The 20,603-nt window shown below is 40.7% G+C and overlaps 1 protein-coding gene across 14 annotated transcripts in view; it reads left to right on the top strand.

The window, feature by feature from the left end:
- The window catches only part of MITF (melanocyte inducing transcription factor), a 210,070-nt gene that overhangs the window by 4,903 nt on the left and 184,564 nt on the right, over positions 1-20,603 (top strand). For 4 of the 14 annotated variants that reach the window (XM_070492249.1, XM_070492250.1, XM_070492247.1 and 1 more), the window contains exon 2: positions 2,595-2,717. The exons of the other annotated variants lie outside the window; for them this stretch is intronic. In XM_070492249.1, the coding sequence (XP_070348350.1) occupies positions 2,595-2,717 (123 nt within the window). The remainder of the gene's footprint in view (positions 1-2,594; positions 2,718-20,603) is intronic. 14 annotated transcript variants of the gene reach the window in all.

Below are 20,603 nucleotides of genomic sequence, written 5' to 3'. Positions count from 1 at the left end.
TCCATTCTTGGCAAATCAAAACTCTCAATCTTTTATTGGTTTCTGCAAGTTTTCTTGATTTTTCTGTCTGTTCACTCTGCAGGGAACCACTAGTGTGGAGATGAAGAGCATTGTTCTGGTATCACTGTCTGTCCCTAACTAGCTGGGTGACCTTGGGCAGGCTGAGTGACCTCCAACTTCAGTTTCCTCTTCTGGCAAATGGGGGCCCACCTCCTACAGGTCTTAAGAACATTGACTGTGACAGTGACTTTGGAAAAGTATTAGCGTGGTGTTTGCAATATAATACGTGCTCAGTAAAAGTTAGCAGCTGTTGTTCTTGTTATTTTCTTTCTTAGCCTTTATTAGCCTGATGAGTTCAGACATTCTGGAAGGTGTTTGCATTTGGTTGACTCTGGCTTTCTTCTCTAAGGCTAGTGTTGTTATGCAATAAAATCACCCCAATTTTAGTAAATTCTTTTTTCTTTCCTCCTAATGAAGTGTTCAGATACATTTCTTGATTTTATATTTTTGATCCAACCCATAACAGTTTCTTTATGCTTGGTGAAAAAAACCAGTTGTGGCATCAGCGTATACATAAAAATTCATTTTCAACTTGTACCTATCAAATCCTAGTGTGTGCAAATTGATACCAGTAATGACAGTTACCATTTATGGAGCATGGACCAGCCCCAGTTCTGAGTGTTTTCATATTTGTTAACTTAATCTTGCAAAACCTGCATGAGGTAATGATCATGAACAAAAATAGTAAGGAACCTTGGGTATTAGGGTATTTTTATCATTCTCATTTTACAGAGAAGGAAACTGAGGCAGAGTGAGCAGATGGGCCTGGATTTAAATGGAGGCCGTCTGGCTCTAGCCCCAGGCTCTTATTCACTAGTCTGTACCACCGTGTAGAAGGCACTGTGAATGGCTGGGAAATGCCAAGGTGCGTTGTGCTGTTCCTTCTTCGAAACGCACCTCAGTGGGTGAGTGAAAGGGAACACGTGGATCCAGCGAAACATACCAGACAGAGTGTGCTCCCCGTGGGGAGGTGGACATCAGCAAGGGGAATATAATAGAGGAAGGGAATTTGGGGGGCAGTTTTGTGAACAAATAGGGGTATTTGAGTTTGGCCTTGAAGTTCAAGCAATACTCAAACGTATTTCTCTACAACATTAAATAAAACGTTAGGTGACTTGGAGGGCATAATCTTAAAATAGACTTTTAGGGTTTTTGGTTGCCCTTTAAACTTCTAACCAGAGTCCCAGCTCTTCCTTGTGGTGTGCGGGCACCTGGTAGTGGCAAAGAGACTGAATGCACGTGACAGGTTCAGAGGGAGCCGTGCTTATGTGCTGTGCATAAGTGTGTGGCTTTGCCACTTAACCACTATGTCTGTGTTCAAGACACTTGGCCCCTAGGAACCTCAGTTTCTTTATCTGTAAAATGGGATCAGTAGAACTGTCCTCTTAGGATTGGTAGAAGTGTTAAAACAGATAAAGTGTGTAAAAATGCTTTGCAGAGTGCCTAGCACGTGTTAGTAAGTAATACCGATTCTTTCTTTTCCGTTTTACCGTGATTGCAGTTTTTTCCCTTCTCATAACATAACTAAAGCCTGTATAGAATTATGTTTCTGAAGCCAAATAGACAAGATCGAGGTGCCTTAACCTGGCAGATGTTCAAATCTTATTATGCAAATTAGTGGTGTGGTATGATTAGATGGAAAACTTGATTAAAGTGGGATTCTAAGTGTTGGTTTTGTGTGTTATTGGAGATTTCCTTTTCCTGAGTACTGCTATTTATAGAATTTATTTAAGTATATGTATGTGTGTGTTTTTAATTCCCTTTGAGTTCTGCCGTGCAGTTTGCACAGGCTGATGTTTATATCTGCTCCAGTTGTGCAAGAAGTGGAAAATATCCTTTTTTTAGAACAGGTCACATGTGCTTACTGTCAGGAATAGGACCTCAGTGTAAAAAAATGTATCTTGGGACAAATCAAAGTTACTAAATTTCTCCCTCCAACTGCTTTGTTTCAGAACTGGCAGTATTAGGATAAATAATAGGAAAAAAAAAATCCCTGGCTAAATTTTTTTTGTCATTTTTGAAGGACAGTAAGCAAGAGTTTCATTTGTTTTTGTGTGTGTGTTTGTGTGTGTGTTTTTAAGTATAAAATGTACTTTGCTGTTAGGTTTGTCTCATCGAAGTAAATTATAAAAATGTTTGACTCAACTCCAAATATGCATTATTTGGAGACAGTAATCAAGAAGACGGGTCAGAGATATTACATGCAGTTGCCACAGGCTTTTGATATGGTAAAGACAAGTTTGCAGTTTGTAAGAAGGTTTTTGTGAGTCTAGTGAGCATTGTGTACTCTACAGGGCGAGGAATCGCACAGAGTCTTGAAGTCTGCCTCTTTATTGAGGCAGATGAGGACTGAGGGCAAGAAGACCCTCAAGCAAGTCTAGGATCTCTGCTGAAATTCCCACACCCTCTTTCTGTTCCTAAGGATTTGGAGAGGAAGACTAGGCTCTTCATTTCTCTAGGTTGGTTCTTAAACATGGCTTCCTTAATTCTTTGCTCCATCTTTCCCCACTGTGGCTTTCATGCATGCCATGAAGAATAAAGAAGTACACCTGTGGAGTGTTCAAGGAGACATCTGTCCTGAGATTCAGAATGATGAAGCTCTTCTCTTCAACATCCTACATTTCTGGAGGCTTCTCAAGTGCTGAACACTGTGCTGGGTGGGTTCCAGATGGTAACTCATTGGCTGTTTTCCTTCTGAGCTGGAAGCTGAACCAGGGCGGGTGGGAAGGGATTCGGTGCTTTGGTGGAGTGATGGGGTGATGGTGAGAGGAAGACCCACAGGGAAGTCAGTGTTACCTCAAAATCACGAGGACCCTATTGTCCTCCCCAAGGTGCGTCTAAAACGTCCCTGAATCACTTTAAGCAGAGGCAGTATTACTTTGGGATCAGAAGGACCTGGATTTATTCATTTTTCTTCATTTCCTTCCCTTTTTCTTTTCTCTACCCCATTACAACAGTTGTTTATTAAGCTCCTATAGTGTGTCAGGCTCTGTGCTGGCCACAGGGAGTCATATGTAGAACCAGACAGGCAAGGTTCTTGCTAGCATGGTGCTTCCATCTTGGAGATGGGGATGCAGTGAAATGAATAAGATCATTTTTGGTGCTATGAAAACTAAATAGGGTGTTATTGATAGAATGTGACTGGGAAAGAAGAGGGCTTTATTAGATTGGGTCATCAGGAGTGACCTCAGGCAGGAGATGATTTTGAGGCAAGACCTGAATGTCTGAAATAAATGTGCAAATCTTGGTGCTTCCCCTCACTAGCTGTGTGACTTTGGACAAGCTACCCGATCTCTCTGAACTTGAGTTCCATCTTCTGTAACATGGGGCAATGGCTACCTTGCAAGACTGCTGTGAAGATAGAAGGTAATGCAGGCAAAGCAGCTAACATTAGGCTTGACCTTATAGGTGCCCGGAAGACGCATAGGATTGGTTTAAGGTGGTAAAGGAATAGTGGAGAAAAATACAGACATTAATCTTCCCTGTAAGTGTTTATTACTTGGTCTTAAGTGTTTTCCTAATGTTGAGTGAGTCAGAGAATTATGCTTATCTTTATGAACCTAACCCTGGACTAGATGTGGAGATGGGTGTTGTTATTTTTATTATCCTTTCTTCCCTCTAGGATCATCTTACTTGAGTTGTTCCCTTGCTCTTCTCCCTGCCGTTGCACTGAGGTCATTCATTTCCGACCATCCTTCCCTTATGCTTAGCCTAGGAGTGGTTTTTGGCTGGATTTTGAATTACTTTTTGGTGTAAAGGAGAGGTCCAAGTAAGCTAGGATTCAAACCTCTAGCCTAAGATTGATTTAACAAAATATACACACACCACAAATAACCCAGCAGAACTCCTGACTCCCAGTCCTGTGTTTCAGCCCCTAGATCACACTTCCTGTCTACACTGATGTGAAAATGTCAGTGTTGATGCAGAAATGAAAAAGAAGAAGCCTCTCCTCCCACACACCACCCTGAGCTTTCATCAATGCTGACATATGCAGGCAATGGCTTGTTTTTAATTCAACTACTTAAAAAAAACAACTTCAAAGCATTTGAATTTCAGTAGCTGTGTTCTTTGATTCAAGTACCCATGGAGTGGAACTTTCAAAAGGAAAAATCCTAGTCCTGTGAGAGAAAACATTTTAAATCCAAATGTAGGGAGTTATAGGTCTATGGAGTATACTGGTGGAATCCTATTCTTCTAGAAGAAAATTGTGGGTTATTGAGCAATTTCAGGAAGGCATCTGTGGCCTTCACCCTCCCCACCCCCGCCCCTTCCCCAAAGTGGGATAACCTGCTGAATCATTCACACACAGTCTGTTTTCCTGTGTGATCAAGGGCAACGCGGGAAAAGTGCTTGTCCCCGCTGTTGGGAGTCTGTATACCTTGTGTTTGTGGAGCAGGTGTTCCTTCTGGGAATCTTAACTTGCTTCAGTGGGAAGAAGATTTGACGCAAAGAAGATTCATTTAGCCTCATGGCGGAGGTTATATATGAAATTATGAAATGACAGATAGATAAGAATGCTATATTTACTTTGGTGCCTTTATTGTAAAATGTTCCTAAATACTAACTGGTTCTAAGAAGGATGTTTTTCAGCATACACATTTTATTTTATTTATATATATATATATATATTTTTTTTTTAAGATTTTATTTTTTCCTTTATTTCCCCAAAGTCCCCAGTACATAGTTGTTTATTCTTAGTTGTGGGTCCTTCTAGTTGTGGCATGTGGGACGCCGCCTCAGCGTGGCTTGATGAGCAGTACCATGTCTGCGCCCAGGATTCGAACCAAGAAAACACTGGGCCTCCTGCAGCGGAGCGCGCAAACTTAACCACTCGGCCACGGGGCCAGCCCACATTTTATTTTTATAACTGGAGATTTGAAACTTGAAAGGAAAAGCACATAGAAATCCTAAAGATGATTTTCCTGTTTAGCTTGGAACCTAGTGCGAGATCCTGGTAGAGTCTATCAGAGGACCTCAGTGAGATGTGGCCATGCTGTTCCTCTTGTATGCATCTGTCCCAAGCAGCTGGAGATAGTACTCTAAAATTCGGTCCATGAACAGGCATACAGATATTGTAACAAATCCCTTCTACATCCATTTTTGCTTTATTTTTATTTCAAGTTTTTCAGCAAAATATGGAAAGGTGTTATTTCAGGGTCAGCTTTGCTCTGTTGTATTACTGAGCCTGCATAACCACACCATCTAAATTTAGAACATTGGCACCTCAGCCAATAGAACCCTTTGCAATGAATTTATAATGCTTCTGGCAGAGAATGGCTGTGAATAAACATAAAATAGTATTGGCCAGTTAGGGTCATTTACTTTCAGGGGAAGAAGAGGATACCAATTATTCATTCTTGAAAATTCTATTTATTTATTTTTAAAAGAAGAGTTTACAGTAGCTTATGTAAAACAGTCCCTAAAAATATATGCAACTGGCATGATTCCTGGTGACATTCCAAATAAAAGTTTCCCCAGTTGCTGCAAGGAAGTATGCTTGGAGAGTGACTTGTGAGAGATTGGCCACTGCCTGTGGTATATTGGACAATTGGTGTGTAGACTTTTTGGAACCACACATTACTTCATCTTAGTATGGTCATTTATCTACTGGTCTTAGGTAGATAAACACTGCTAATGTTTTATCTAGATAAATACTAGATGAGTAAATGCTAAATGATGGGATCTTGGAATGCAATGCTTTAAATCTTTGCTGATTCAGAAATAACAAGAGAGTTTGATGGCCCTTGCTTGGTCATAGTATCACAGTCACTAAAATGTGTGATTTAACTGTGGAGGCTGAATGGCAGGGACAATTAATTGGGGTTTGTTTTTGGAGTCAGTGATACTGCATGTCACTCTGCTGGCCTAGTGTACCCGCCTTTCTCACTCTTGGGTTCATATATCTGATATCTTCCTAATCAGTTCTCACTGGCAGCCAGCTTCCCTTTCCTTACATATTTACTCTGGTGGACACTCTTATTTTGCTGTTCCTCGTCTCTTTTCCAAATTCTTGTAACAACCCCTTCCCACACGCTCAGCCCACATGCTTCAGTTTCATGGCTCCAGGAGTGGAGAATTTGACACAGGCCCGGCCTTATTTCTTCAACACAGAGATTGCTTTCAGGGAGGTGCATGTTCATTAGTGAAAATGAATCCTAGGATTTTGCTTGGGTGCTAACAGAAAGAGATTCTCTCTTTGTTTCCATTGATCTTGAACTTGGGGGGATATTGAGCTTTAGAATAAAGCCAACTCTTGGAGGCAGAGAAAAACCATCCTTATATTAGGTTAATGTTAGTTGCTATAACAAAGTGGCATTCAATAGTCATAAACGTCATAGTTCCCGTTGGCAGGGAACTTTCCTCCATATAGCAAATCAAGAACCTAGGCTGTTTCCCTATTCTGATTCTGCCATTGCCTAGGACCCTGGAGTCCTTTGTGTCCAGTAGTGGAAAGGCAAAGAGAGGGGAAGGCATAACTAAGGTCCAAAAGTGACAGTCATCACTTTTGCTCAAATTCTCTTGGCAAGGATCAGTCTCGTGTCTGTATCTGGATGTAGGGGTGGGAGCTAGGAAATAGAGACTCCAGCTGGACAGTGATGCCTCTGTCCTGGAAAAGAGAATATGTTTTTGGTGGCTAGCTAGCCATCATTGCCATGGTCTTAGTAGTAGTGTTTTCACCTGTGGATCAAGTCATGCCTATCCTTGGTAGGCCTGGTTAGACCTATCCTTGAACTTTTCTGTTATTTAACCAATACATTTCTTTTCTGAGTAAACATGCTCAATTGGGATTTCCTGCCACCTGAATGAGGACTGCCTGAACTTATACATTGTCTGAATCCCGCCTCTATGCAATGCTTCCTATCCCAAGTTCATTGAGCAAAATCACCACCCGCCTTCCCAATGACAACGCATCCGCCACCACCTTAGTTCAGTGGCTTTCAAAATGTGGCCCCCAGACCAGCAGCTTCAGTGTCACTTAGAAACTTGTTAGAAAGGCACATTCTCAGACCCTACCCCAGACCTGCTGAATCAGAAACTGTAGTGACGCATCCTCGTAGTCTGTGTTTTAACAAGCCCCTCAGGGGACCCTGATGCACACTCGAGTTTGAGCACCACCGCCCTAATGCTTTTACCGTAAATCCTGTATCTCCGTATTGAATTGTTCCTGTATTGCTGAACGAAAAATTCCTTGGATTAGAATATGTTTAGCAAAAAATGGAGTGCTGCTTTTTATGTTCAGGCCAGAGATGATCATTGATAATAATCACTCACTGATTAAAAAAAAAGAGTGTATCCCTTCTAGAAAGTTAGCTATCAGATCTATGTTAGTGAAATCAGGTAGGATTCTTGGTTGTCTAAATGTGATCTCTGAGTGACTTGGAGTTAACCTAGCTTTCCTACCTTAAGGAGCCCTGGCCCAAATCACAAAAGAGGGTTGTAATCTAGACTCAGAAAGTGTGAAACTTGAAGCATACTGCAGTCACTTGACTGAAAGATTTGGTTGAGAAACAGGGTGAGGGTGGTTTTGAGCGTGCCCACATGACCAAATTGTTTTTCACAAAACTTCTACTGCATAAAATTTGAAATACGACTGTCAGCCTGTTTTTCCGTCTTAATGAATTCCAGACAGTTTGTAGAGTGTGGGAGCTTCCAAAACAGAGGGGCGGAATGACTACGACCAGCCAGCATGTGTTTTGTCACATGGAAGGGTGTCCTGACATAACAGAGTTGTTCCCCTCTTCTGAATCTGCCCAGGCCGTTCACTTCTCTGAGGGAGAGGAATAGACTGCGAGAGGGAAGGGCAGGGCCAATGTCGTGTCAGACAAATAGAGCCTATGGAAAAGTTCTGGATGACTGCTCTACCGGGAAATTCAACCTACCCCTGTGTTTAATCCATTTAGACCCAAGCATTTGGGTTGTTTTTTTGCTTCCTGCTGACCTTCTCCGGAGGAAAAGGCCCTGATCTGCTCTTATTGTAAACTGGTGAAGATCTAACCAGTCTAATAAGTCTAAAGTTCTGGGTTTAACCTTCAGTGTAAGAAGGATTTTTAACTTAAATTCCCATTTGACCACCTGCTAGCTTTTTTATCTTTGCACAAGTTGTTCTTGAGACCTCAGTTTCAACAGAGGGCTAAGTGGGGCTAGTGGATAATAATATGATCTAAGTTATAGGATAATTGTGTGGATTAAAAGAAATATGTGGGTAAAGTGCTCAGCCCAAAGCCTGGCTCTTAGTCAGTACTCAATAGCTGGTTCCTTCATTCTGGTTCCCTCTGTATCTACAACATCAACGAGATTTTTGACTTGAAGTAAACTTTTAGTTTTAGATGCTTTAACGCAGAGAAAACAACTCAAAGGCAATCCGTGGGAAAAGAAGAGGGTCCATTGAAGAGAAAGAGGGGGCCTAAGTAATCCCTAAGTTGGATAATCAGCATAGGATCGTAGGGAGTTGATGCAGGTCAAATAGTGGTGAACAGTGGGGTGCCTGACACAGAGGTATTTAAAGACGGCACGTGCTATTTACAGGTAAGGCGTTACTTTTGTTGCCAAAACAATCTTTGTCTTTATCAGCATGTTTCCTTTAATCATAATTACAGATGATAGCTAGGTGGAGGGATAAATAATAAGATGCACTAATTGGCATTTCACAACACTGTGCAGTGTAGCAGCTGAGCTCCATTGCTGTATCCACACACGCAGCTATCCTTCCTAACTGTCGTGTTTCGACTCTGCCCATAGCGAGTTCCTGCTTTATCTTTTCCCATTTAACATGATAGCCTCTATGTATAGTTATCTTTATCCAATATAAACCATAATGCCCTGTATTCTTGAACCTCAAAATCTTTATATCTTTCACTCTTCTAGGATTTTTCCCTTCTAGTAGCAATGTATAGCTATTTTAGAGACTAGAACCTAAGTTTTAAATGTTTTTCTTCACACCAATACAATAACTTGCTTGTCTTTTTTCCAGCTTAATTGAGGTATAATTGACAAATAAGAATTGTGTGTATTTAAGGTGTACACTTGATGTTTTGGTGTGAAATACATTGTGAACTGATCACCACAATCACAGCTTGTTTTTCTTGCTCCTCACAAAGTTTCTCCCCCAAACCTGTGGCTTCACTGGTCACTAGAAAGCAGAAAGGGGGATTCACCTGAGTAGTAACCATCTCTCTCAGGAGAGAAGTTCCCATTATACTGCACCCATAAGTGGGTGCCTTTATCAGTTACAGCTTAGGTGTGTTACCTAGATAAGGAGGCTGCCTACCTCGTCCGATTACTGTGAAGATTCAGTGAGTTAAGGAGAGAACTACCTGTGGTAGGGGTGTGTAGATGCTGGCTGCTGCTGCTATGCCCTGATTTCTGCTATGCCTACTGCAAAACTGGCATTACTGCCCCTCTTGGCCTGCTGCTGCGTCCATGTGCCAATACCGGGGTCATTGCTATTGGAGTTTAGGGGGTTACATAAGAATTGAAGAAGTAGTTAAACTGTGCAGGTGCTATTGACTTTCCCATTGCTTTGTCACTTAAGTAAACAGCAGTTTCATTCTCCATAGTTTAAAAAACCCCAACCATATAGTCAGTTCTCAAATGCTTCGAATATATGCAGCAAGTTTGCAAACCTGTACGTATTAGTACTCAGTTGTAGCCTGGAGGTCTGCTAGACCACTTCCCCCAACTCTCAGCTATTGTGTGTAGAGGAAAGGGAACTCATTTGATTACCAGTTAATAGGAGACATCTTCCATCAGAATCCATACGTACATTCATACACGCTTGTATAGGATTCTCAAGGTGGTGCTTTTCAGAGTGTTTGCAGCCTTTCTCTGGTGTTGTCATGACTAATCGAAACGAGGCTCTTGGTTAAATAGTTCTGGCTGAGTTTTATAAAGAAACAGGGAAAATGAAACTATTCTTCTTTCCGTGGGATTAAAACAAACAAACAAACAAATACACACACACGGAAGCAAAAGACATGAAGAGTTTGGTTCCTTAGGGTGCGAGCCACTATACTTAGAGAAGTAATGAGCCCGGGAGAGAATGAAGGCTGAGAAGGAAGGTCACAAATGGACCAGTTTGACGGGCTTCTGAGCTCTGCACTTTACTGAGAGAGCAGCATGAATCAGCTGTGTAGGCTGGAGTTGAGAGTTAGGACACCCATCACGAGGGGGAAGAGCCAGCCATCGGAGATAGAAAAGGCAGTTTTGGAAGTTTCCAGAGTAGATTCATTTCTTGGGCATCTAAATAGTTGGCGGACGTTAAGAGATCTGACTTTTATTTTCTCAGAATCATGGTTTGGGAATTATTTGCAAGATCCTTGGGCAAAGTTTCCTTGCCCTGTGAGGTAAAACAATATTCGGTGAATATTTCTTGAGCCTCCTGTGGAGTCAGAAGGTTATGGTGGGCAGTAAGGGTCAGCCCTAAACCACCGTGGCATTTGGGAAATGAGTGGCTTCCCAGGGGCCGAGGGGTGATGTGGAACCCAGATCAGATCATCAAGGGCCAGAGATGTTCTTTTTGGGAAAAAGAGCATTCTTGGTGGTCACATCAGTTACCCTGCGAAAGAAATATATTTCATTTTATTTTTTTTTCTATTGAAGTATAGTTGACGTACAATATTGTATTATTTCAGGTGTACAACATAGTGATTTGACATTTATTTATATAACAAAGTGATCACCCTAAGACTAGTAACTATCTGTCATCATGCAAAGTTATTACAGTATTGTTGACTGCATTCCCTATGCGGTACATTGCATCCCTATGGCTTATTTATTTTATGACTCAAGAAACATATTTTGGACTGATATTCACTGAAGACAGCCTTCAGCTGTCACTATGTTTGAAGCCCTTATTTAAAAAATAATTTACATTTTAAGAAATCAAGCATCTTCTGCCTATAAATAGGCCCATAGGTAATACTTGTTTTTTTGTCTGTCAGTCTCCACTTGCAAGAGGCCCCGTGGGAACAGGGAGTTTGTTAGTTCAATGGGCATCTCCAAGATCCAGGATAGCTCATGTCCAATAAATGTTGAGTATAGAATGACTAAAATGGATGAAGTGTTTCTTGTGTGCTAGAAGGGATCAGTAACTTAGTTTAACAGAGTTCAGGCTCTTTCAGGAAAATGTGTAAGAAATTATCTTGACTCTTTCTCTTATTAGCTATGGGCCCTTGTTAAGTTTTTCTGAGTCTCAGTTTTCTCACCTAAAATATGGGGGTAATAGTATTTCCTTCTTGGAATAGCTGTGAAGATTCTAGAGGATAATGTTTAAAATGCCTTGTGTATGTAAATGCTCAAAACATGGAGTTAGTAGGGGCGATGATTGTTGTTACTACTATTGGTGCTAAGAGATGAAACAAAGTACAGTCAATTCTCCTTCTTTGTGGTAGGGATGTTGTAAAGTCACCATAAACATTTAATTAATGCATACTGATCCCTTGCTCCTAGGGAAATCCAGGGTTAGGTTTCTGCGACACTCTAGTTCATTACATTTTGTCAACTGATCAATACATTACCTTGTTTTATGTGTATTTCTTTTAAAGATTCTTTATTTAATGTATATTATTGATTCATTAACATTGAACTCATTGCCAGCAGCGTTGTAAGTCATCCCTGAATGAAGCTTATCTAAACCGTATTTTCTCCGTATGGCCCATCACAGCCTTCTTTCTCTTAGCAACATTAGACAGCACTTCGGCTCTAGGCTTGGGGCCGTCTTAAACAGTGAGGTCAACCAAGAAAAAAACCAAAATGCAAAAAGTGTGGCACTAAATAGACCTTGTAAAGGACACTTGTTTACAGCATGAAAACTGAAACAAGAAGGCCGAGAGTCACCTTGTTTGACCTCAGTTGGGAATGTATGCGTTGGGTGACTCAAATCTTTCGACTCTCTGCATATGTTTGCAAGTGACTGCAAAAACTCTGTGAATATTGATTTTGGGGTTACGAATAAATTTTAGCGAATAGGTGAGTTCGCAGGTGGAGAATCCGCAAATAGTGAGAGTTGACTGTATTAAAAATTATTTTCTTGCATCTGTCTTTCTCTAGCAATTCTTTCTCTGAGCTGAAAAACTTACTCACTGGGGAAAACGTTTTAAAACTCTGCTCCAATGTTGTTGAGGCTTATACTTGAAGCCACATTAATAAAGCTTTTCCAGGAACGTGATCTTCCCATTTTTCCCAGTTTATTTGCCAAAAAAATGGCCCATCACTTCCAGATCTTTAAGTTGAGTGAGACTTTGCTTTTTATATTTGTTACTCTTTATTTCGATGTAATTTCTATTGTGGAGTGTGAGAGTGGGGACCCGGGAAGAGAGCACAGAGAAATTACGGGGCCATTACTGAAGAACCCAGCAGATTCTGGCATACGCAGTTTTTGAAATAATCAGGCTCAGCTTACTCAGGGCCTGCAGGATAAAGGTGATGATTTTGACTTCTCAGTGTATTAAAAATTAGCATATTATAATTATTGGCATAGTTATTATTGTAAACATTAATCGAGTACTTGTTGGGAGTGCTTGGGATTCTTTTAGGAAGGAGCGAAGAAAAGAATTGTTTTCAGTAGACCCAGTAGTTTCAAGTTGCATAGCAGATGGATCACACAATTTAATAACAACCAAGAAACACCAACAGCAATAATAATAACAGAAGCACCTCACAGTTTTAAAGCCCTTGCTACAGGCTGTGCCTTGTGTTAGTGCTTTCATTTCTTCTACATTTAGGAAACTGAAACTTACCGGGGTTCAAGTAATGAAAATTATGTTGTTCTGCCTTGCATCTGTAGCCTGCTTTTTGTATTTTTGTACTATATCTATGTGTATTATAAAAAGAGTAGCTCGTTTGGTTTGTATGTGTGTATACAAGTGTGTATACATGTGTGAGAATGTGTCTACCTGTCTGTCTTAATCCTGAGATAAGGAAGGGACCTATGTAATTTTTGTTTCAGATTTTTCCTGTGTTAGAAAAGTCAGGAAACTGAAACAGAAATGAAGAATTTAGATCTAGTCAAATTGTACATATAGTAAGGCACCTACTGTGCTAAACGTTTCAAATGCTTTATGCAATTTAATGCTAATATGAGGTAGGTAGGATCCCATTTTATAGATGAAGAAACCGAGGCTTGGCCATCTTAACTCACTTGCCTAAAGTCATTCAAATAAGGGTGGAACCAAGACTTAAACTAAGGACGGTCTGACTTCAAAGCTCACCCTCTTATCCACAGTGCTGTGGTGGTGACCTTGTATATTGGGGTATAAAGGGGGAGACGGGATAGGAAGTGATCAGGAGCGACAACTCATGTTGATTTTGGAATAGAAAGAGGACTAGGTTTCTGATGAAGTAAAGACAAGAGACTCTGGGTGTGGTTGAACATCTAAATCCAAGATAAATAAATCTATCTATTAAAGGTGCTCACAGCATGCTTGGCTGTATAGTCCTTTGTTTTCAAAGCTGTGTCTGAAGAAAGAAAAGAATTAGCCTGTTAGGGCTCCAAGAAAGGTGGCAAAAGATGGGATGGAGGATACTTAATCATTTATAAGGGTGTGGTGTGTAAATTGTAAATTTTCCTCATTCCTCATTAAAGATCTTTGAATCTTCCTACTTGATGACATCAAGAAGTCTGGTGTACATAACCATTCTGTGGTCTACCACTGAACATGTCGCTCCTAACATCTTGATGTTTTTCACTCATCTCTCTCTCTCTTTTCTCTCTCTAACCTGAGTTGTTAATTGCTTTTCCTGTGTGTCTTCCTAAAGTTGTAGCCAGACTATTCCATTCTGGACTGTTTATCTTTGAATGCCAAAGGTCTTGAAACATCATAATGTTGTGTAATGAACATAACTTCTGCCTTGACATGTGGGTGTTAAAAGCATTAGTCATTGCAAAGTATTGAGTTAAATATTTTCAATAAAATGATATAATGATCTAATAGAGAGGAAGAAGTTATAAAAAAATAGTTGATGGCTTTAATGATGAGCATATTCTTAGTGGGTTCTATCAGTGATGGATTAGAGATTCACAAAATGAACATAAAAGCATTCTTACTCTGTATTGGTAGGAGAGGAGAAAGCCCAACAACAAAGAAACCCCACTTAGGGGCTGGTCTGGTGATGTGGTGGTTAAGTTCACACGCTCTGCTTCGGAGGCCCGGGGTTCACGGTTTTGAATCCTGGGCTTGGACCTACACACTGCTCATCAAGCCATGCTGTCGTGGCATCCTACATACAAAATAGAGGAAGATTGGCACAGATGTTAGCACACTGACACTCGTCCTCAAGCAAAACGAGGAAGATCGGCAACAGATGTTAGCTCAGGGCCAATCTTTCTCACCAAAAAAAAAAAGCCGCTTAATTCTCATAAGTACAGAAAAGTGTAAGCCACCAGTTTCCAATGCTTCTGCTCCTGGTTAACTATGTAGCAGGTATCTATAACTGCCGTAAGAAATGTTGGAGATTTCCATGAGACATTATCAATAGGGACTCCTGGGCTGCATCTTGTCAGAAAGCCCTTAGCCTTGTAATGACCTATTTTTCGGTAAGCCATCCGCACATCCTTTGCAACACCATCAGAGAGCCAGGGATTTCCTGAGTGAATGAGATGGGTCTTTACCTGTGGAGTTGATTTTATGAAGAGTTTTGGTCAGCGTTAGTCATTGTGAAACCATATGCCTGCTGCTCTGGTTTATCTCTGTAGACATCTCCCCGTGCCAGATGATTGAGTCCTCATCTCTGCATGTCTCTGGGCATCCAAAGATGTTAGAGGTACGTTGGTTTGCTTCTTGCCGGAGAGTGTGTAGTAGGTACTGGTCTTCTCTGATGGAATATTGTCTAGATAAGTGTTTGGTAATCAATTTAACAGGTTGATGTGTTGTCTTATTTACTGGGGTTGGAGGTTTAAACTGGAGACACTGTGTGTAACTCTCCTTTATTTTGCTGGCAATCTTCAGTTGTTCTGAGCTAAATACCTTTTCCTTCCTAGAGAGGTTGCCAACAAGGGATTGCTTTAATTTCAGAATAGAGTATAAACTGTGTCCATGCACTCTGTTAAACATTTCTCCACAGACTTTTTCAAAGGATATTTTCAAAAGATATCCAAGTCAAAATAGATCAGTTAGGAGAAAAATGTTCTTTTGCGATATGTATGACGTCTTGTGCAAATTGATAATTATTTTCATGATCAAGTTAGGAATTTATGACATTTTGGGGATTGGAGGGTGTGTCAATGGGAGATCTATTTTCCCCAGATTTCCTTGCATCTGTGGCGATATTTCTGGAAGGATTAATGATCTCTCGTTCTCTTATGTATGGTTTTGAGCGTATTTGTTATCGTTGTTAACTGAATCTGTAGATAAAGACATAGTTTTGAATGGGAGCCAAGTAACCTGTTGATGTAAAGTCTGTTTTACCTTTTATGATTCCCATCATTAGCACCTCCCTCCTTCCTGGCTGAATTCCCCGTCATTTTAAATAGGCAGCAATTACTGGTTTGTTAAAGCAGCTGGCTCCTGCTGCCAAGGTTCCTATTAATTATCACTCTATCTCTAATTTAGCCTTCCTAGTGTTGAGAGAAGGTGCATGTAAGCGTGTGGCAGAGCGGCTGCAATCGCTTCTTCCTAATAATCTCCTTTCTGAGACGGTTCAGTGGACTCAATGTTCAGCCAAAGGGCCGAGGCGGCCCTGGTGAGTGTTTTCAACTCTTCTGTGGGTTGTTTGGTCAGTCAAGGTTGGTGTGGTTTCCTTCTCCCTTTGACTCTGACCTGAGTAACGCTAATGGTTAGCATTTATGTTGGGAATTCAGACCTATTCCTGGTCCGTCTCTGAACTCAAATGGGACACGTTGAAAATACTTCGGTGGTGTTCCCACGAGCTATTTTCTCTACCTGGGAAAAGGAGACCATGGAATTGACTCTGTGCCTGTCTTTGAGAAGGTAATGCAAATGCTGACCAACGTAACTCAGTTTACGGGTTCTTGTATACCAGATGTGTTTTCAAGAGTGATAACTTGTCATTCAGTATAATACTGAGTCTTTGGTTCTTGTCATTCACAAATGGCTAGATTGCTTTCTGTTGTTTTCAGACACGTTCAGCTCGCTTGTTTTAGTGAACATTTTTTCAGAAGTTCCACTGGATCATTTGATTAGGTTTGGAGTGCTTATGCTTCCTTTTCCACTTTTTATGTTATTTTTGGCAATATTGGCGATTGAAGCTGTTGAAGTGATTCACTGCAAAGTGAATTAATTTTCCACGTTTTCAAATGTGTTTTCCAGTCGCCCTCAAGATCCCCCCACCATATGATTCTGCAGTTGTAGTTGTCATGCTTGCTGGATCAAATATAAATGCTGATGTCACTGAATTTCTTAAATTACAGCTGGTGGGGATTAACAGAAATTGTAAGAGAATACCACTTCCTCATTTTGCTATTTTCTTGACTAATTATTGTCCTTTCAAGTCCTGTAGGAGGATGGGGATGTGGAAGTTCTCTGTCTTGAAGTTAAAACAGCAATTTTCATTTTCCTTTTTCTGTTAATGCTATTCTTCAAAAATAATTTAGTGTTTAGGATGCTGCTCTGCTGTGACCTTTAGTAACTTCAGACAGACTTTACCCGCCCATGGTTTTGCCCGTCGGTTGTCTTCTATCCTGGGTGAAGGGTTTTGAATGCTTCCCTTAAGTGAGTTTCCTTATATAGAATATTTTTACTCAACAGTCTTTCGCCAACTCCAGGCTGTTAGTGCTACTAGGTGAAGGGTTGTGATTCCTTTATTATTTTTTTCTGGAGCCTTTTGTTCTTTAAGGAATGCCTGGCTCTGTCCCCCATTGTTTTCTTGTTTAGAATCTGAGTGTGCTTTGTGGCAGTTCTGATGGCTCAACATCCTCAAACATTTATTCTTCTGGCTTTCCAGCCCTTGTTCTAGCAGTTGGGGTCTGGGGGTGAGGCCTTCTTGTCACTCTCTGTGCGATGGCTTTCTGAACCTTGTCTTGGGAGTTCTCTGGGCAGGACGTTGGAGGCCGCCTGAAGTGTGTGTAGATGGTGGCCGAGCACTGCACGGTGGCAGTATTGATCGAACTGCAGCCCCATGGAAGCAGAAATAGAAAGGGTTCAGCATTTGCACTTTCCTCTGGTGGTGTTTTTGCTTATTTCGTGTATTTGGAAAAGGCAGCCGTATGCAAACTGCTGACTTATTATTTTCCCTGGAATGGAAACCATTTGGATTATTTCAATGAGTTTTAGCTAAGATTTGTTTGTTCACAGTATTAGTTTTGTTTTCTGGTGTCCTGTTTAGAATAAGACCAGAATGTGTCTTTTTACTTTATGGAAATAAGTGCTACTTGGTGCCTTGGGATTTTGCAAACCATGAATTTGAAAAATCATGGGTTTACTCCGGAGTCAAAATGGAAACTCTTTAGTGAAAATTATAGATACATAAATATTTCCATTTTTGGTGAATTAGTTTCTTTGAAAAAAAATGTTTTTTGGCTAAATTATTTTAAGACTTAAGAACAGTTTGTTTTCCTGGTTAATTTCCCCACTAATTAATTCTTGTAATTTTTGAAGAGAATAAGAGATTAAACAGAAGAATTGCAGACCAAAATCTACACTACACTATTTGTTGTGAGACGGTGACTGGTTCTTTTCTATTACCTTTTATGGTAGAGTGGATTTAGCTTAAATTTTAGTTGTAAAATTTGGACTAGCAATAAAAGCAGAATTTCCTTACTATAAGAACTATTAAACACTGGTTTGAGTTTCTGAGTGTAAGTTATGGTTGTTCAACCTCTGGAAAATGTGCACTATAGGATCTGTATCCACAGCCAACATTTCCTTCTACCATTGTGATGCTAAGTACTTTGAATTGAGATTTGGGAATGGGCATAGCTATCTGAAAATATTTCACATATCACTATGGAATGTACTAGAATGAAGTGGGCGAAGATAATAGTTAGAAATTGGTTGAATTGTTTGGAATGAGATATTTTTTAAAGAAAGACTTTTTGTATGTATCTAGGGAATGTCACTAAAATAAGAAAATGAGATTTCAGTAGCTGAGGGGAGGTGGAAATTAGAAACATCCTGTGAGGTGGTAAGAGGAGCTATGGATTAGGCATCGAGTAAATTGTAAATTTCACTAGGTTGACGAACATGAGTGTTTTCATTTATCATTTTATCCCAACAAATGGAACCCTGTAGCACCGAATAGTTAATAAGTGTTGAATAAATATGTGTATTGGGAAGCCTGGTTCCAGGCACAGCTTTGCTGCTAACTAATTGTGTGACCCTGAGCTAACTATTTATGAGAACTCTGTTTCGTCTTATGTATGATGGAGGGTAAGGCCTAGCTCAGGGTGACTATGTGGTACTCTGCTGCTCCCTCTCACAGTGATACAATGGTAGATGTTGGCAACGTTTCCCTTGCTCTGTCCTGTGAACCCGGGAGGAGCCTTGGGCCATTCTGAGTTCAGTGCACCAGGTTTTCACAACTCACCATGGATACTAGAGGCAAAACTTATTTGCTGTCTCAGAAGGACCTTCTCTCTGAGGTCCCTTACTGTAGTTCCTTGATTTTGGGTCATTTTATTTTTGATATCTCAAGTCCAATTACAAGTAGGCAATATTCTATGACGTTTCTTGGTTAGCAGGTGTTCACTTAAACAATAGCAATGACAACAGCACACACCATTGTCTGTCAATATTTTTTTTTTTTTTAAGATTTTATTTTTTTCCTTTTTCTCCCCAAAGCCCCCGGTATATAGTTGTATATTCTTTGTTGTGGGTCCTTCTAGTTGTGGCATGTGGGATGCTGCCTCAGCGTGGTTTGATGAGCAGTGCCATGTCCGTGCCCAGGATTCGAACCAACGAAACACTGGGCCGCCTGCGGCAGGGCACGCGAACTTAACCACTCAGCCACAGGGCCAGCCCCTCAATATTTTTTCTGGTCGATTTAGCAGATATAGATAAACAATGAATGGGTCCAGACAATATTCCCCCAGTGGCGTAAGAGATCAAGAAATGATTATATTAGCAAAGTTTTTCACTTTTACTCTCCCAAGTCTATTTATCCATCTAGGAAGTGATTGTTCAACACCTACTACATGCCACACACTATGCTAGTGATAAAATGGCCAACCCATTATACATGAGCTCTGCCTGCTTGTAATACTCAGTGATGTAAATATGGTGCTAGGTCTGTAATTGTACCTTTGGGGACAAAATATCGAGGGGTCAGTTCTTCTGAAGGTAGAGGGGAAGAGTAAAATCTTAGGGAAGAATTCAATGAAGTTTGAGTTCATTATTGAAAGGCAACTGCTAAGCAAATGAGAGGAGGGCTTTCTGGGTAGATGGCAACATGGAAGTATAGCCCAGTATGTTGTCTTTGGGAGAGTGTAAGCTTTTGAGCGTGGCTGGAGCGCCAGGGAGCATGGCCGGATTTAAGCAGAGGAGTAGCACTCTGACTGCCAAATGAAGAACAGGTTGGAGGGTGGCCAGGTCTAATGTCACAGAGGCCTGTTAGGATGGTTCCAGCTGAACAGTCTTTGTGAGAAATGATGATGCACACGCACTGTTCAGCCCTGAAGAGAGGTTGTGATTGCAAAAGGATACAAACCTTGGTCACAGATTTCAAGGGCAAGGAGGGTAAAAGTAAGACTGTGTACACACTCCTTACTGGTGACAAGAATGATTGTTCATTCATTAATTCATCACATAGTTGAGTGTCTATTCTGTACCACACATCTTGGAAAGACAGTGGTGAATAAAATAAACATGGTCCTTGCCCTCAGGAAGCCTGTGTTCTAGTGGGAGGCACAGTCAAGTAAACAAGCAGTTATAGATTACTGTGTATTCTTTGTAAGTTACATGAGCAAAATTCTAAGTGTCCATTCTATCTACAGACCACCCCCTGCATCACCTCTTATCCTGCAGCTAACTCGTACTCTACCAACATGCTTTCTGCTTTCTATAGTAAGTTTTGAGGGTAAAGTTAGGCCATTGTACTGTATATGTGTTGTATCGCTCCTGCTTACACGCACACACACACACACGCGCGCGCATGCTGATTAAAGACATCTGTCTTCATTCTAGAGGTAGACAAGCACCTAGAATTTGAGGGTTTCCATAGGTAAATCTGCTTCAGGTAAAGTTCCAGATATCTTCCGATATTTTTCTGAACTCTGATGTTTTAGGTGAAATAATCCTGGCTGTTTAGTTCCAGATCCAAGGAGAAAAATCTTGGCTTTTGTGGTCCTTCCATGCGTAATTGGATCTTGAATCTGGCTTTGGTGGCTGCTTCAAATTGGCCCTCATGTCTGTGTTCCAGGTTACTGCCAGTGTTTGGAATTCATGTGCAGGAACAAGAATTTGCCTTAGGGCAGCAAGACTGGTAGACATTAGATAAGTGGCTTATTTTAAAAGAGATGTTTTGGTACAGAAATGGCAAACAAGTTCTTCCCCTAAATAGAAATCTTCTCCATATTCTCCATCCAACTTTTGGATTTTAAGGAGTTAAAATTTAGCTGGATGGATCTGATAAAAATTCCCAGGAAGCCGTTC

Source organism: Equus asinus, chromosome 21, assembly GCF_041296235.1.
Source record: "Equus asinus isolate D_3611 breed Donkey chromosome 21, EquAss-T2T_v2, whole genome shotgun sequence".
NCBI classification, from domain to species: Eukaryota; Metazoa; Chordata; class Mammalia; order Perissodactyla; family Equidae; genus Equus; species Equus asinus.
This window is presented reverse-complemented; position numbering and strand designations above follow the sequence as displayed.